General features: G+C 51.5%; 2 protein-coding genes across 2 annotated transcripts in view; both read right to left on the reverse strand.

Annotated features, from left to right (window-relative positions):
- STAC3 (SH3 and cysteine rich domain 3) overlaps positions 1 to 8999 on the reverse strand; it is a 9964-nt gene extending 965 nt beyond the window's left edge. Inside the window, exons 1-6 of the mRNA XM_058821983.1 lie at positions 8972 to 8999; positions 8105 to 8288; positions 5946 to 6012; positions 2010 to 2271; positions 1817 to 1914; positions 932 to 1004 (exon numbers count right to left, since the gene is read on the reverse strand). Coding sequence (XP_058677966.1) covers positions 932 to 1004; positions 1817 to 1914; positions 2010 to 2271; positions 5946 to 6012; positions 8105 to 8288; positions 8972 to 8999 — 712 coding nt within the window. The remainder of the gene's footprint in view (positions 1 to 931; positions 1005 to 1816; positions 1915 to 2009; positions 2272 to 5945; positions 6013 to 8104; positions 8289 to 8971) is intronic.
- Positions 9000 to 10431: 1432 nt separating this feature from the next.
- R3HDM2 (R3H domain containing 2) overlaps positions 10432 to 15730 on the reverse strand; it is a 93460-nt gene continuing 88161 nt past the window's right edge. The window contains exons 23-24 of the mRNA XM_058821944.1: positions 15629 to 15713; positions 10432 to 10905 (exon numbers count right to left, since the gene is read on the reverse strand). Of these exons, the coding sequence (XP_058677927.1) occupies positions 10532 to 10905; positions 15629 to 15713 (459 nt within the window). The 3' untranslated portion in view covers positions 10432 to 10531. The remainder of the gene's footprint in view (positions 10906 to 15628; positions 15714 to 15730) is intronic.

Below are 15730 nucleotides of genomic sequence, written 5' to 3' on the forward strand. Positions count from 1 at the left end.
ACAGGTGACACGGTGACACAGTGACACACAGGTGACAGGTGACACGGTGACACAGTGACACACAGTGACACACGGTGACACACGGTGACACACGGTGACACACAATGACACACAGGTGACAGGTGACAGTGACACACAGGTGACAGGTGACACACAATGACACACAGGTGACAGGTGACAGGTGACACAGGTGACAGGTGACACACAGGTGACACACAGGTGACACGGTGCCAGGTGACAGGTGACACAGTGACATACAGGTGCCAGGTGACACAGTGACAGGGTGCCAGGTGACAGGTGACACAGGTGACACAGGTGACACAGGTGACACAGGTGCCAGGTGACACAGTGACATGGTGCCAGGTGACACAGGTGACAGGTGACACACAGGTGACACACAGGTGACACGGTGACACACAGTGCCAGGTAACACAGTGACATACAGGTGCCAGGTGACACAGTGCCAGGTGCCAGGTGCCAGGTGACACAGGTGACACAGGTGACACAGGTGACAGGTGACACAGGTGACACAGGTGACACAGGTGACACAGGTGACAGGTGACACAGTGCCAGGGTGACACAGGTGACACAGGTGACACAGGTGACACAGTGCCAGGTGACACAGGTGACACAGGTGACACAGGTGCCAGGTGACAGGTGACACAGGTGACACAGGTGCCAGGTGACACAGGTGACACAGGTGACACAGGTGACACGGTGCCAGGTGACACAGGTGACACAGGTGACACGGTGCCAGGTGACACAGTGCCAGGTGACACAGGTGACACAGGTGACACAGGTGACACAGGTGACACAGTGCCAGGTGACACAGGTGACACAGGTGACACAGGTGACACAGGTGACACGGTGCCAGGTGACACAGGTGACACAGGTGACACAGTGCCAGGTGCCAGGCGCGGCGGGCACTCACCGGGCTCCCTGGTGCCCGCCGGGCGCTGCTCGCTGTACAGGGGGGAGCTGTAGGCGCGGCGGAACCCGGGCGGCTGCGGGGGGGGGGGGGGGGGGGGGTCAGGGACTCCCGAAGGCCCCAAACGGGGACGGGGGCACCCCCCTGGGCACGAACCGCCCGAGGGCGACGGCACCGAGCCCTGCCCGTGGGGCCCGAGGCTGGCACTGCCAGGGGTGCCAAACGTGGGGGACCGAGGCTGGCACTGCCAGGGGTGCCCATTTTGGGGGGCCGGGGGTTGGCACTGCCAGGGGTGCCCATTTTGGGGGCCTATGGTTGGCACTGCCAGGGGTGCCCATTTTGGGGGCCTATGGTTGGCACTGCCAGGGGTGCCCATTTTGGGGGCCTATGGTTGGCACTGCCAGGGGTGCCCATTTTGGGGGACCGGGGGTGGCACTGCCAGGGGTGCCCATTTTGCAGGGCAGGAGTGGCACTGCCAGGGGTGCCCATTGGGGACCGAGGTTAACACTGCCAGGGGTGCCAAACGTGGGGGACCGAGGCTGGCACTGCCAGGGGTGCCCATTTTGGGGGACCGAGGTTGGCACTGCCAGGGGTGCCCATTGGGGACCGAGGTTGGCACTGCCAGGGGTGCCAAACATGGGGGACCGAGGTTGGCACTGCCAGGGGTGCCCATTTTGCGGACCGAGGTTGGCACTGCCAGGGGTGCCCATTTTGGGGGACCGCGGTTGGCAATGCCAGGGGTGCCCATTTTGGGGGACCGAGGTTGGCACTACCAGGGGTGCCCATTTTGGGGGACCGAGGTTGGCACTGCCAGGGGTGCCCATTTTGGGGGAGCGAGGTTGGCACTGCCAGGGGTGCCCATTTTGGGGGACCGCGGTTGGCACTCACGATCTTGCCGAAGCAGCGCTGCATCTCCACGTAGCCCCGGCAGTGCTGGTGGATGTTGGTTTTGCAGTTCTTGCACCTCAGCCCGAACTTGTTGTTCACTGCGGAGGGGCGGGAGGGACACGGGAGGTGACAAAGGCGACGCCGCGCTCGTGACAATGTCGCGACAGAGCCCCGCCCCCCGCGCAGCACTCACGGACGATCATGCGGGCGCAAACATCGCAGAATTTGGGTTTTTTGAAGAAATGGTCTTTGAATTTGTGCGGTTTGTCGTTGACCGCTTTCTCCGGCTCCGGGGGCGGCTCGGGCTCCTCCTCCTCTTCCTCGTCCTCCTCATCCTCGTAGATGTAGAAGAGGGGTCCCCCCGAGGGGCTGAGCAGCTCCCCGTTGGGCTGGGGGTCCCGAGCCGGCTCCTCCTTGGGTTTGCGGTGGAAAATTTCCTTCAGCTTCTGCAGCTGCTGGGGCGGGACGGGATGGAGGGTGAGTGGTGCAAAAAAAACCAAAAAAACACAAAAAAACCCCCAAAACCCCCCACCCAAATCCCCCCAAAAACTAAAAAAAAAAAAAAACCCAAAAACCCAAAAAAATTAAAAAAAAACAAAAAAAAAAAAAAAAAACCCGAACCCCCCCAAAAACTAAAAAAAAAACCCCAAAAAACCAAAAAAATTAAAAAAAAAAAAACAACAAAAGCCCGAACCCCCCCAAAAACTAAAAAAAAAAAACCAAAAAAATAATAAAAAAATAATAAAAAAAAAACCAACAAAAAAAAACCCAACTCCCCCCGAACCCCCCCAAAAACTAAAAAAAAAAACCCAAAAACCGAAAAAAAAAAACAAACCCAAAAAAACCCCCCCCCAAACTCCCCCCCCGAACCCCCCCAAAAACTAAAAAAAAAAAAAACAACCAAAAAACCAAAAAAAAAAAAAAAAAAAAAACCAACCCCGCCCCCGAACCCCCCCAAAAACTAAAAAAAAACCCAACCCCAAAAACACACAAAAAAAAAAAACAAAACAAAAAAAAACCCCCCAAACTCCCCCCCCGAACCCCCCCCAAAACTAAAAAAAACCCCACAAAAGCCAAAAAACTTAAAAAAAAACAAAAAAAAACCCCCAAACTCCCCCCCCGAACCCCCCCAAAAACTAAAAAAAAACCCCAAAAAACCAAAAAAATTTTAAAAAAACAAAAAAAAAACCCCCAAACTCCCCCCCCCGAACCCCCCCAAAAACTAAAAAAAAAAAAAAACCCAAAACTCCAAAAAAATTTAAAAAAACCAAAACAAAAAAAAAACCCAAAACCCAAACCCCCCCAAAACCAACAACAACAACAAAAAACCCCACAAAAAATACCAAAAAACCAAAAAAATCCCCCAAAAAACCCCAAAATGCAAAAAATCCCCCAAAACAAACAAACAAACAAAACCCCAAATAAAAACAAAAAAAAACCCCCAAACCCACAAAAAACACAAAAAAAACCCCAAAACCCCCAATAACCCCAAACTCCCCCCAAACCCCAAAATATCCTGAAAAAAAAACCAAACCCCCCCCCCAAAAAAAAAACAAAAAAACCACCAAAACCCAAACCCCCCCAAAACCAACAACAACAACAACAAAAAACCCCACAAAAAATACCAAAAAACCAAAAAAATCCCCCAAAAAACCCCAAAATGCAAAAAATCCCCCAAAACAAACAAACAAACAAAACCCCAAATAAAAACAAAAAAAAACCCCAAACCCACAAAAAACACAAAAAAAACCCCAAAACCCCCAATAACCCCAAACTCCCCCCAAACCCCAAAATATCCTGAAAAAAAAACCAAAAAAAAAAAAACCCAAAAAACCCCAAAACCCCCCAAAAACCTCGGGAAAGAGCTCAGTACAAAGCTGGGAAATGCACAGAACCACGTGGAGCCAAACCCCAAAAAACCCAAAAAAGCCCACAAAAAACCCAGAAAAACCCCCAAAAAACCCTCAAAAACACCCCCCAAAAATCCCCAAAACCCCCCAAAAAAACCCCAAAACCCAAAAAATCCCAAAAAACTCCCATCTCACAGCCAAAAACTGCCCATCCCACAGCCCCTGCCTTTGTACGAGGAGCTGAAAGTCACAGAAGTTTGAATAATAATAAAATTATCACAGGGTGAAAATGGAGATTTTAGGATTTTTGGTCTGGAGGTTATGGGGACAAGATGGAGGAATTTGGGCGTGTCCTGTCCTTCTTCTCCTTCTTCTTGGCCTCCATTTTCTGCAGGGATTTTGGCACTTTTGGGTTGGTTTAGAGTAGAAACTCACTGTGTAACACGGGTGATAGGTGTTGGGAATTAAGTGTAAATATGTTACACGTAGCTTGTAGTATAAAAAGTGAAAATGGAGATTTTAGGATTTTTGGTGTTGGAGGTTTTGGGGACAAGATGGAGGAATGTGGGCATGTCCAGCATTTCTCCTCCTTCTTCTTGGCCTCCATTTTCTGCAGGGATTTTGGCACTTTTGGGTTGGTTTAGAGCAGAAGCTCACTGTCTAACACAGGTGATGAGTATTGGGAATTAAGTGTAAATATGTTACACGTAGCTTGTAGTATCAAAAGTGAAAATGGAGATTTTAGGATTTTTGGTCTGGAGGTTATGGGGACAAGATGGAGGAATGTGGGCATGTCCAGCCTTTCTCATTCTTCTTCTTGGCCTCCATTTTCTGCAGGGATTTTGGCACTTTTGGGTTGGTTTAGGGTAGAAGCTCACTGTCTGACACGGGTGATGAGTATTGGGAAGTAATTGTAAATGTGTTGTAAATGTGTTGTACGTAGTTTGCATGTTGAGGATTGCAATGCGAGATGTTTTCTATCACCATCTGTAGGGCAGATTATCTTTGTCAAGTTTGCCTTATTGCAGGTTATTTTTTGTGGGCAGTTTGCTTTATCTCTCTCTTTGAGTGCTCACAATCGCTCCTCCCTCTAGGGGGACATCTGCTGATAACAGCTATTGAATGTCACTGCATGGCTGATAAGAACTGCAGCATCCCATTGGGAGATGTGAGCCCGGGGGGAGGAGCCAGACATTCCTGCCTGGATACAATCTGAGATTCCAAACATTCCTACCTGGATACAATCTGAGATTCCAAACATTCCTACCTGGATACAATCTGAGATTCCAAACATTCCTGCCTGGATACAATCTGAGATTTCAAATATTCCTGCCTGGATACAATCTGAGATTTCAAACATTCCTGCCTGGATACAATCTGAGATTTCAAATATTCCTGCCTGGATACAATCTGGGATTTCAAATATTCCTACCCGGATATATTCTGAGATTTCAAACATTCCTACCTGGATACAATTGAGATTTCAAATATTCCTACCCAGGCACAATCTGAGATTTCAAACATTCCTGCCTGGGTACAATCTGAGACTTCAAACATTCCTACCTGGATAGAATCTGAGATTCCAAACATTCCTGCCTGGATAGAATCAGAGATTTCAAACATTCCTGCCTGGATACAATCTGAGATTCCAAACATTCCTGCCTGGGTACAATCTGAGGTTTCAAACATTCCTACCTGGGTACAATCTGAGGTTTCAAACATTCCTACCTGGATATAATCTGGGATTTCAAACATTCCTGCCTGGATATATCAGTATTGTTTTAGTGTACTTGCATTGTTTATTTTATCCTTTTATTTTCTTCCCTATTAAAGAACTGTTATTTCCTGCTCTCATATTTTTTGCCTGAGAGGCCCTTAATTCAAAATTTATAGCAATAAATATATTTATTTAATATATAAATAAATATATTTATTTAATATATAAATAAATATACAAAAATAGATAAAAATAAACATCTAATTAAATATTTATATATTTAAATATTTATTTAATGTATACATAAATATTTAATATATAAATAAATTTATTTCTATTGCAGGGGTGGGGTCACATTCTCCATTTCAGGGGAGGCTCCTGCCTTCCTTAGCACACTCCTGTCTTTCCAAACCAAGACAAAACACCAAGCTGGGCAATGCCCACCCCACACCTGCCTGGATCGGGGTCCCACCACGCCCCCAAAGCCCCCAGGGGCTGCAGCGGGGTCATGGCAGAGAGGGGACATCGCCCACCCACCCAAATGCCCGTGGGCAGCACTTACCCGGCTCTTGGGTTTGCCACCTGCAGCAGGTGAGGCCGGCGGCTCTGGCACCTCCTTCTCCGTCATGCTGCCAGAGGAAGAGCAGGGATGGCGCTGGATGGGGCAGTGCCACCCTGCTGGGTGGGCAGTGCCAGCCCTTCCCCTGGGACAGACAGCGTCCGTGTGTCCTGCAGCCCCGGACAGGGCTGGTTCTGACAGGGGGAACCCCACAATCACTGAAGGACAGACAGCGTCCGTGTGTCCTGCAGCCCAGACAGGGCTGGTTCTGACAGGGGGAACCCTGGGTTCACTGAAGGACAGACAGCGTCCGTGTGTCCTGCAGCCCCGGACAGGGGGAACCCTGGGTTCACTGAAGGACAGACAGCGTCCGTGTGTCCCGCAGCCCCGGACAGGGCTGGTTCTGCCTGGGCTCATTCCCACTGCCCATCCCACAGCCTCTGCCCTGGCCAGGGCTGGTTCTGCCAGGGGGAACCTTGAGCTCATTGCAGGACAGACAGTGTCCGTGTGTCCTGCAGCTCCTGTCCTGGGTAGGATGAACCCCAGGTTCACAGCAGGACAGACAGCCTCCATCTGTCCTGCAGCCCCTACCTGGCTGGTTCTGCCAGGGCAAACCTGGGTTCATTCCCACTGCCCATCCCACGGCCCCTGCCAGGGCTGGTTCTGCCAGGATGAACCCCGTGTTCACTGAAGGACAGACAGCCTCCGTCTGTCCTGCAGCCCCTCTCAGGCTGGTTCTGCATCCCTGAGCCCCAGGGCCGGGCTGGAGGAGGTCCCTGCCCACCCCGGTGCCCACCTTGGCCTGGGCATCTCCATCCCAAAGTGAAACCACGAACGGTGCTGCCCTCGGCCCCTCAGTGAGCACAGGGGGCACTGAGGGCATCACCTGGCTGGCACCAGGGCAGGAGCTGCTCCAGCATCCCCCAAATCATCCTGGTGCCACCTGGGACAGCCTTGCCCGCAGCGCTGCCACCCAGAGCTCCATGGTTTGGGTGATACCAACCCCAGGCAGGAAAACCACCAGGAAAACCAGCCTGGAAAACCATCAGGAAAAACCAAACTGGAAAACCATCAGAAAAACGAGTTGGGAAATCCAGCTGGGAAAACCAGTCAGGAAATCATCAGGAAAACCAGCTGGGAAAACCAGATGGGAAAACCTTCTGGAACACAGGTCAGGAAAACCAGTCTGGAAACCAGTCTGGAAACCAGTGGGGAAAACCAGGTGAGAAAACCAGTCAAGAAAACAGCCAGGAAAACCAGTAAGGAAAAGCAGCTGGGAAAGCAACAGGAAAAACAGTGAGGAAAAAAAAACAGTCAGAACAACCATCCAGGAAAACCAAAAACCAGCCAGGAAAACCAGCTGGAAAACCATCAGGAAAAGCAGTCGGGAAAACCAGTCAGGAAACCCAGCCGGGAAAACCAAAAACCTGTCAGGAAAATCAGTGAGGAAAACCAGTCGGGAAAAGCAGTCAGGAAAACCATCAGGAAAAACCAAACAGGAAAACCATCAGGAAAACCTGTCAGGAAATCCGTGCAGAAAAACCAGTCAGGAAAACTAGCTGGGAAAGCCATAAGGAAAAAATAAACAGGAAATCCAGTCAGGAAAACCAACTGGGAAAACCATCAGGAAAACCAGGTGGGAAAGTCATCAGGAAAAGCCAAACAGGAAAACCAGGGAGGAAAACCAACTGGGAAAACCACCAGGACAACCAGGCAGGAAAACCGTCAAGAAACCAGCCAGGAAAACCAGCTGGGAAAACCAGACAGAAAAACTAAACAGAAAAACCATCGGGAAAACCAGGTGGGAAAACCAAGAGGACAACCAGGCAGGAAAACCAAAAACCAGCCAGGAAAACTAGTCAGGAAAACCATCAGGAAAAACTAAACAGGAAAACCAGTCAGGAAAACCAGTCAGGAAAACCATCAGGAAACCAGTCAGGAAAAGCAGCTGGGAAAACCAACAGGAAAAACTAAACAGGAAAACCATCAGGAGAACCACCCAGGAAAACCAGCCCGGAAAACCATCGGGAAGCAGCAACGGGAACGGCGCTCGGGGCACAGCGGGATTGGGGCACCCCGAGACCCCACAGCTCCAGCGGGTGGGCACGGGCGCACACAGGGGGCACAGAGGGGCACACAGGGGGCACAAGGGGGGCACTCACCCTGCGCTGAAGGAGCCCCAGGAGCCGGGGCCGGAGCCGGGGCCGCAGAGCGCTCGGGGCCGGGGCCGGAGGAGTGACAGGGCACAGGGGGACGACAGCTGAGCCGGGCCGGGGCTGACGCCGGGAAATTGGAACCCGGGCGGCAGCGGGCGGAGGAGGCTCCGGCTATTTGCGTTGGTGGTTGCTGGGCGTGCCAGGGGCCCCCCCAGGCCGGGAACCGGGCACGGACAGGGCTCAGGGATTTGGGCACACGAGCTGGGCACAGAGAGGATCCAGGCTCAGGGATTTGGGCACACCGAGGGTTCCAGAGCTGGGCACAGAGAGGGCTCAGGGATTTGGGTACACGGAGGGTTCCAGGCTCAGGGATTTGGGCACACGGAGGGTTCCAGAGCTGGGTACAGAGAGGGCTCAGCGATTTGGGCACATGAAGGGTTCCAGGCTCAGGGATTTGGGCACACGGAGGGTTCCAGAGCTGGGCACAGAGAGGGCTCAGGGATTTGGGCACATGAAGGGTTCCAGGCTCAGGGATTTGGGCACATGAAGGGTTCCAGGCTCAGGGATTTGGGCACACGGAGGGTTCCAGGAGCTGGGCACAGAGAGGGCTCAGGGATTTGGGCACACGAGCTGGGCGCAGAGAGGATCCAGGCTCAGGGATTTGGGCATTGGAGGTTTGCTGGGCAGAGGGGCAGCAGTGGGGTCTGGCATGGATGCCTGGCACCCCCTGGTACCAAACCCTGCTGGCATGGCAGGAGCTGGGATCCTGTAGCTCTGATATTTTCTGAAAAATTTTCTGAAAAATTCATTTCCTTGGGATTTTTTCTCCTGAGAATCTGGAGGCCTCAGGAACAAAATGTAAACAATGATTACCTGCTGCTGTGGAATGCGACAGGCGCATCTGTGATTGGTCTTGTGTTGATTGCTTTTAATTAATGGCCAATCACAGCCAGCTGTGTCAGACTCTGTCTGAGCCACAAACCTTTGTTATCATTCTTCCTTTTTGATTTTTAGCCAGCTTTCTAATGAAATTTTTTTCTATTATTTTAGTATAGTTTTAATGTAATATATATGTATTATTATATACATATATATTACATAATATATGTACATTATATAATATATGTATTATATGTACATATATGTACACACATACATATATGTTATATACACATATATAATATATATGTGTATACATATTATATATTATATAATGTATATATGGTATATAGTATATAGTGTATATATACATGTATATATGTTATATACCATATATAAAATATATATAGTATATAATGTGTATATAGTATATAAGTATATATATAGTATATATTGTTCAAATATATATGTATATATATGTACACAAATATATATGTTATATACATATATGTTATATACATATAATATATAATACACACACATATATATATATAGTATTACTATATGTTATATACAGTATATATTATAGTATAGTATATATTATAGCATATATTATAATATAGTATTTAATACTATATATATAATATCTAGTATAATACTATATATAAAATCTCTAGTATTATTATATGTAGTAATAAATCAAGCCTTCTGAAACACGGAGTCAGATCCTCATCTCTTCCCACTGGTGCCAGGCTGCCCTTGGCTCCCTGCATGGCCTGGGGTGGCACCAGGGTGGGAGCTGGAGCCATCCTGGGGTTGGAGCCTCCCCTTTCCTGGCAGCTCTTACCTGTGCTCAGCAATTTTGGGGGCATCCTGCTGCTGCCAGGGGCTCTGGCTGTGCCACCCCAAAATCCTGTCCCTGCCCCTGCCAGGTCCAGCAGGAATGTGAGGATCACTGACAGGGCACTCCATGCCCTCATTCCTGCCCTGGAATTCCACATCTGGATGGGGCTGGCAGCTGGAGGAGAAGCCATGAACATCTGTGAGGGAAATCCAGCCCCAATCCAAATGTTCTGATCCCCATTTTGGAATCATCCCCCTGTCCCCTCACCCCACTGAAGCAGCACAGAGCCCCCCCAACCCTGACACAGAACAGGAATTTACATTCAAATGATGGACAATTTTCCTTTTTCTTTTTTTTTTTTATTTAAAAACAACCCCCCCGAAATAAAATAAGACCAAAAAAAAAAAAAAAAAAATTCACCCCTCCCTCCCCCCCAGCAAAATAATAATTTGATTAAATAAAATGTGCAGTGAACATACCAATCAACACCTGTATGTGAGGTCCAACACAGTGCTTAAACAAAAAACCATAGACACAGGGAGAAGGGGGGCGGGCATGGGCGTCACTCCAAAAAAAAAAAAAAAAAAAATTAAAAAAAAAATCAACTTCTCGTCTCTTAATTATGTTCATATAAATATATCAAGGAAGGAGGGCGAGAGGAAGGGAGGGCGGGAGCAGAGGATGCCCAGGGCAGCGCCCGCGGCGGGGCTCTACTGGGAGCTCGCCCTCTCCAGCACCCGCAGGTCGTAGTTCTTTTTGGCCACGCGCAGTTTGAAGCGGCTCAGGGAGTTGTTGAGGCGCAGGGAGGCGTTCTGGGCAGCCAGGGGGCTGGGGAACACGGCCACGATGGTGTATAAGGCAGCGAGGTCACCGTGCCTGCCGTTCTCCGCAGTCCCGCCGCCGCCGCCGCCGCTGCTGGTGCTGTTGTTGTCCCCGCCGCCTCCTCCGTCCCCGCGGCGCCCCTGAGTCTCTTTGAGCCACTGGATTTTGGCACCGGCCATGGCGAGCTGCGTGAAGAGCTTGTCGGCCTCTGTCCGTGTGATGCCCTCGGGCAGGTCGGTCACCTCCAGCACGCGGCCCAGCACTGCAGGGGACGAGCAGAGCGTCAAATCTGTTCTTTTAAAACACCTAATCCATTATCTAAAGCCAGAGAATCGATTCTTTTAATCCAGTTACTCCTTTAAGCTCTCCAAATTACCCTTACCTGCTCCCTGGAATGCCCCATCCCAATCCCCTCCTGTGCCCACAATTTTGGTTTTCCTTCAGGAGATGTAGGCACAGGAACACTGCCAAGCTGCCCCCAGCAGGAATTTATTATTTTAAACCAGCCAATCTATTCTTTTAAGCCAGAAGCTTCCTGTCCAAAGCACACTGGAATGCCCCATCCCAATCCCTTTCTGTGCCCACAATGCTGACTTTGCTTCAGGAGATGTGGGCACAGGAACACTGCCAAGCTGCCCCCAGCAGGAATTTATTATTTTAAGCCACCCAATCGATTCTTTTAATCCAGTTACTCTTTTAAGACCTCCAAATTACCCTTACCTGCTCCCTGGAATGCCCCATCCCAATCCCCTCCTGTGCCCACAATTTTGGTTTTCCTTCAGGAGATGTGGGTACTCCCACAGCCACCTCTCCTGGGCACAGGAACACTGCCAAGCTGCCCCCAACTGGAATTTATTCTTTTAAAACACCCAATCTACTCTTTTAAGCCACCCAATGTATTCTTTTAAACCACCCAATTGATTATGTTAATCCAGTTATTCTTTTAGGCCCTCCAAATTACCCCTCCCTGCTCCCTGGAACGCCCCATCCCAATCCCCTCCTGTGCCCACAATTCTGGTTTTGCTTCAGGAGATGTGGGTACTCCCACAGCCACCTGGGCACAGGAACCCTGCCAAGCTACCCCCAGCAGGAATTTATTATTTTAAACCACCCAATCTATTCTTTTAAGCCAGAAGCTTCCTGTCCAAAGCACACTGGAATGCCCCATCCCAATCCCTTTCTGTGCCCACAATTCTGGCTTTCCTTCAGGAGATGTGGGCACAGGAGCAGTGCCAAGCTGCCCCCAGCTGGAATTTATTCTTTTAAGCCACCCAATCTATTATTTTAAGCCAGACAATCTATTATTTTAATCCAGTTATTCTTTTAAGCCCTCCAAATTACCCCTACCTGCTCCCTGGAATGCCCCAATCCACTTCATTGTGGGTGCCCACAATTCTGGTTTTGCTTCAGGAGGAGATGTGGGTACTCCCACAGCCACCTCTCCTGGGCACAGGATCACTGCCAAGCTGCCCCCAGCAGGAATTTATTCTTTTAAACCAGCCAATCTATTATTTTAAGGCAGAAATTTCCCCTCCAAAGCACCCTTACCTGCTCCCTGGAATGCCCCATCCCAATCCCCTCCTGTGCCCACAACGCTGATTTTGCTTCAGGAGGAGATGTGGGTGTTCCCACAGCCACCTGGGCACAGGAGCAGTGCCAAGCTGCCCCCAACTGGATTTTATTCTTTTAAGCCACCCAATCTACTCTTTTAAACCACCCAGTCTATTCTTTTAAGCCACCTAATCGATTATTTTAATCCAGTTATTCTTTTAAGCCCTCCAAAACACCCTTACCTGCTCCCTGGAATGCCCCATCCCAATCCCTCCCTGTGCCCACATTTCTGGTTTTCCTTCAGGAGGGGATGTGGTTCCCAAAGCCCTCTGCAGCTCCAGTCCCTGCCCTGTGGTAAACCAAATCTCTCTGCAGTTCCCAGCCCCTCTGGTTCCCAAATCCTCCTGAGGCTCCAGCCCCTGCCCTGTGGTACCCAAATCCCTCTGCAGTTTCCAGCTCCTGCCCTGTGATTCCCAAATCTCTCTGCCATCTCCTGGTTTTGACCTCTGCCCTGTGGTACCCAAATCCCCCTGCAGCTCAGCCCCTTTCCTCTGGTTCCCAAATCCCCCTGCAGCTCCAGCCCCTGTGGTTCCCAGATCTCTCTGCAGCTCAGAGAGATCAACCCTTTTCGTCTGGTTCCCAAATCCCTGTGCAGCTCCAGCCCCTGTGGTTCCCAAATCCCTGTGCAGCTCCTGGCTGCAGCCCTGGGCTCAGTTGAGGATTCTTTGCTAATATTAACGTGGCACGTGGGGACCCTGCCAGGCCTGGGCGGGAGGCAGCGCTTAAAGGGCCCCTGTGAGCAGCAGCTGCTGCTGGGGACACTGAGGGGACACCGGGGACAGGCCTGGGGACACTGAGGGGACACCAGGGACACTGAGGGGACACTGGGGACAGGCCTGTGACACTGAGGGGACACCAGGGACACTGAGGGGACACTGGGGACAGGCCTGGGGACACTGGGGACAGGCCTGTGACACTGAGGGGACACCGGGGACACTGAGGGGACACTGGGGACAGGCCTGAGGGTACTGAGGGGACACCAGGGACAGGTCTGTGACGCTGAGGGGACACTGGGGACAGCCCTGGGGACACTGAGGTGACACCAGGGACAGGCCTGGGGACACTTAGGTGACACTGGGGACAGGCCTGGGGACACTGAGGGGACACCAGGAACAGGCCTGAGGGTTCCAGAGGCTCCTGGCTCCAGGCCCTGTGGTTCCCAAATCCCTCTGCAGCTCCAGGCTCCAGCCCCTGCTCTGTGGTACTCAAATCTCTGCAGCTCCAGGCCCTGTGGCACCCAAATCCCTCTGCAGTTCCAGTTGCCGCCCCGTGCCCCCCAAATCCCTCTGCAGCTCCTGGCTCTCCTCTATTCCTGCCCCGTGCCCCCCAAATCCCTCTGCAGCTCCTGGCTCTCCTCTATTCCTGCCCCGTGCCCCCCAAATCCCTCTGCAGCTCCTGGCTCTCCTCTATTCCTGCCCCGTGCCCCCCAAATCCCTCTGCAGCTCCAGCCCGTGGTACCCAAATCTCTGCAGCTCCAGCCCCTGCTCTGTGGTACCCAAATCTCTTCGCAGTTCCCAGCTCCAGCCCCTTGGCCCCCAAATCCCTGTGCAGCTCAGCCCCTTTCCTCTGGTTCCCAAATCCCTGTGCAGCTCCTGGCTCTGACCTCTGCCCTGTGGTCCCCAAATCTCTTTGCAGTTCCCAGCTTCAGCCCCTGTGGTCCCCAAATCTCTTTGCAGCTCCAGCTCCTGTGGTTCCTAAATCCCTCTGTGGCTCCTGGATCTGACCTCTGCCCCTGCCCTGTGGTTCCCAAATCCCTCTGAGGCTCCAGTTCCTGCTCTGTGGCACCCAAATCTCTTTGAAGCTCCCAGCTCCAACCCTGCCTGGTAGTACCCAAATCCCTCTGCAGCTCCTGGCTCTGCCTCATGGTACCCAAATCCCTCTGCAGCCCCAGCCCCTGCCCTGTGGTTCCCAAATCTCTTCAGCTCAGCCCCTTCCCTGTGGTTCCCAAATGCCTCTGCAGCTCCAGCCCCTTTCCTTTGGTCCCTCCCTTCCCCAGGATCAGTGGAGACACCCTGGGCACGGACAGAAACATCACTGGAACCTTCAGCCCTCAGAGCCACCCTGGGGGATCCCAAATCTCCAAAAATTTGGGATTTGAAGGTGCAGGACCCACACAGTCACCTCTCCCACCCATGGAACCTTCAGCCTTCACTGGAACCTTCAGCCCTCAGAGACTCCCTGGGGGATCCCAAATCTCAAAAAAATTTGGGATTTGAAGCTGCAGGACCCACACAGTCACCTCTCCCACCCATGGAACCTTCAGCCTTCACTGGAACCTTCAGCCCTCAGAGACACCCTGGGGGATCCCAAATCTCCAAAAATTTGGGATTTGATGCTGCAGGACCCACGGGAAAGGGAAGCAGGGGTGGGAAGAGAGACTGGGGAATGAGATCTCAGAGTGTGACACTCACTTTGTGCTGAGAAAGAGGAAGAAAATTCCAGCTCTGCCAGTTCCACCTGCTCCATCTTTCCCACCCTCCAAAACCAGCACAAGGACTGGCAGGAACCCTCCAAAATCAGCACAGGTTCTGGCAGAACACCCTCCAAATCCCCAAAACCAGCTCAGGGACTGGCAGGGACTGGCAGAAACCCTCCAAAACCAGCACAGGGCTCTGTGGCATGCTGGCACCTGGATTCTGCAACACCCATTTTTATGGACATCAGAGGACAAACAGAGGCTGGAGGGGTCACTTGCAGCCTGGACCCAGCTGGGCAGGGGGTTGTTTGTGGGTGTGGGGTGAAGGAACTGGTAGGAACAGCCTCCAAAACCAACTCAGGGACTGGCAGGAACCCCAAAATCATCTCAGGGACCAGGAGGAACTCTTCAAAACCTCCAAAACCAGCAGCGGGACTGACAGGAACCCTCCAAAACCAGGACTGGAACTGGCAGGAACCCTCCAAAACCAGCAGAGGGACAGGCAGGAACCCTCCAAACCTTCAAAACCAGCTCAGGGACTGGCAGGGACTGGCAGGAACCCTCCAGAACCAGCTCAGGGCTCTGTGGGATGCTGGAAATGGCACCTGGAGTCTCCAACCCCCATTTTTGGGGACATCAGAGGACAAACAGAGGCTGGAAGGGGTCACCTGTCTATACCCTAAACCTGGACTCAGCTGGGCAGGGGGTTGTTTGTGGGTGTGGGGTGAAGGGACACACAGAAACCCCAAAACCTGCACGGGGACTGGAAGGAACCCTCCAAAACCAGGACTGGAACTGGCAGGAACTCTTCAAAACCTCCAAATCCAGCACAGGGACTGTCAGGAACCCTCCAAAACCAGCCCAGGGCTCTGTGGGATGCTGGAAATGGCACCTGGAGTCTCCCAGCCCCATTTCTGGGGACATCAGAGGACAAACAGAGGCTGGAGGTGTCACTTGCCTACGTCACTCGTGCCCAGGTCGGTGGACGCCGATTTCAGGGCCTGCCTCTTGCTCCTGTTGCCGTGCTTCATGCCAGCCTGGCCCTGCAAGGAGACAAATG

Source organism: Ammospiza caudacuta, chromosome 31 (assembly GCF_027887145.1).
Source record: "Ammospiza caudacuta isolate bAmmCau1 chromosome 31, bAmmCau1.pri, whole genome shotgun sequence".
In the NCBI taxonomy this organism is placed as follows: Eukaryota; Metazoa; Chordata; class Aves; order Passeriformes; family Passerellidae; genus Ammospiza; species Ammospiza caudacuta.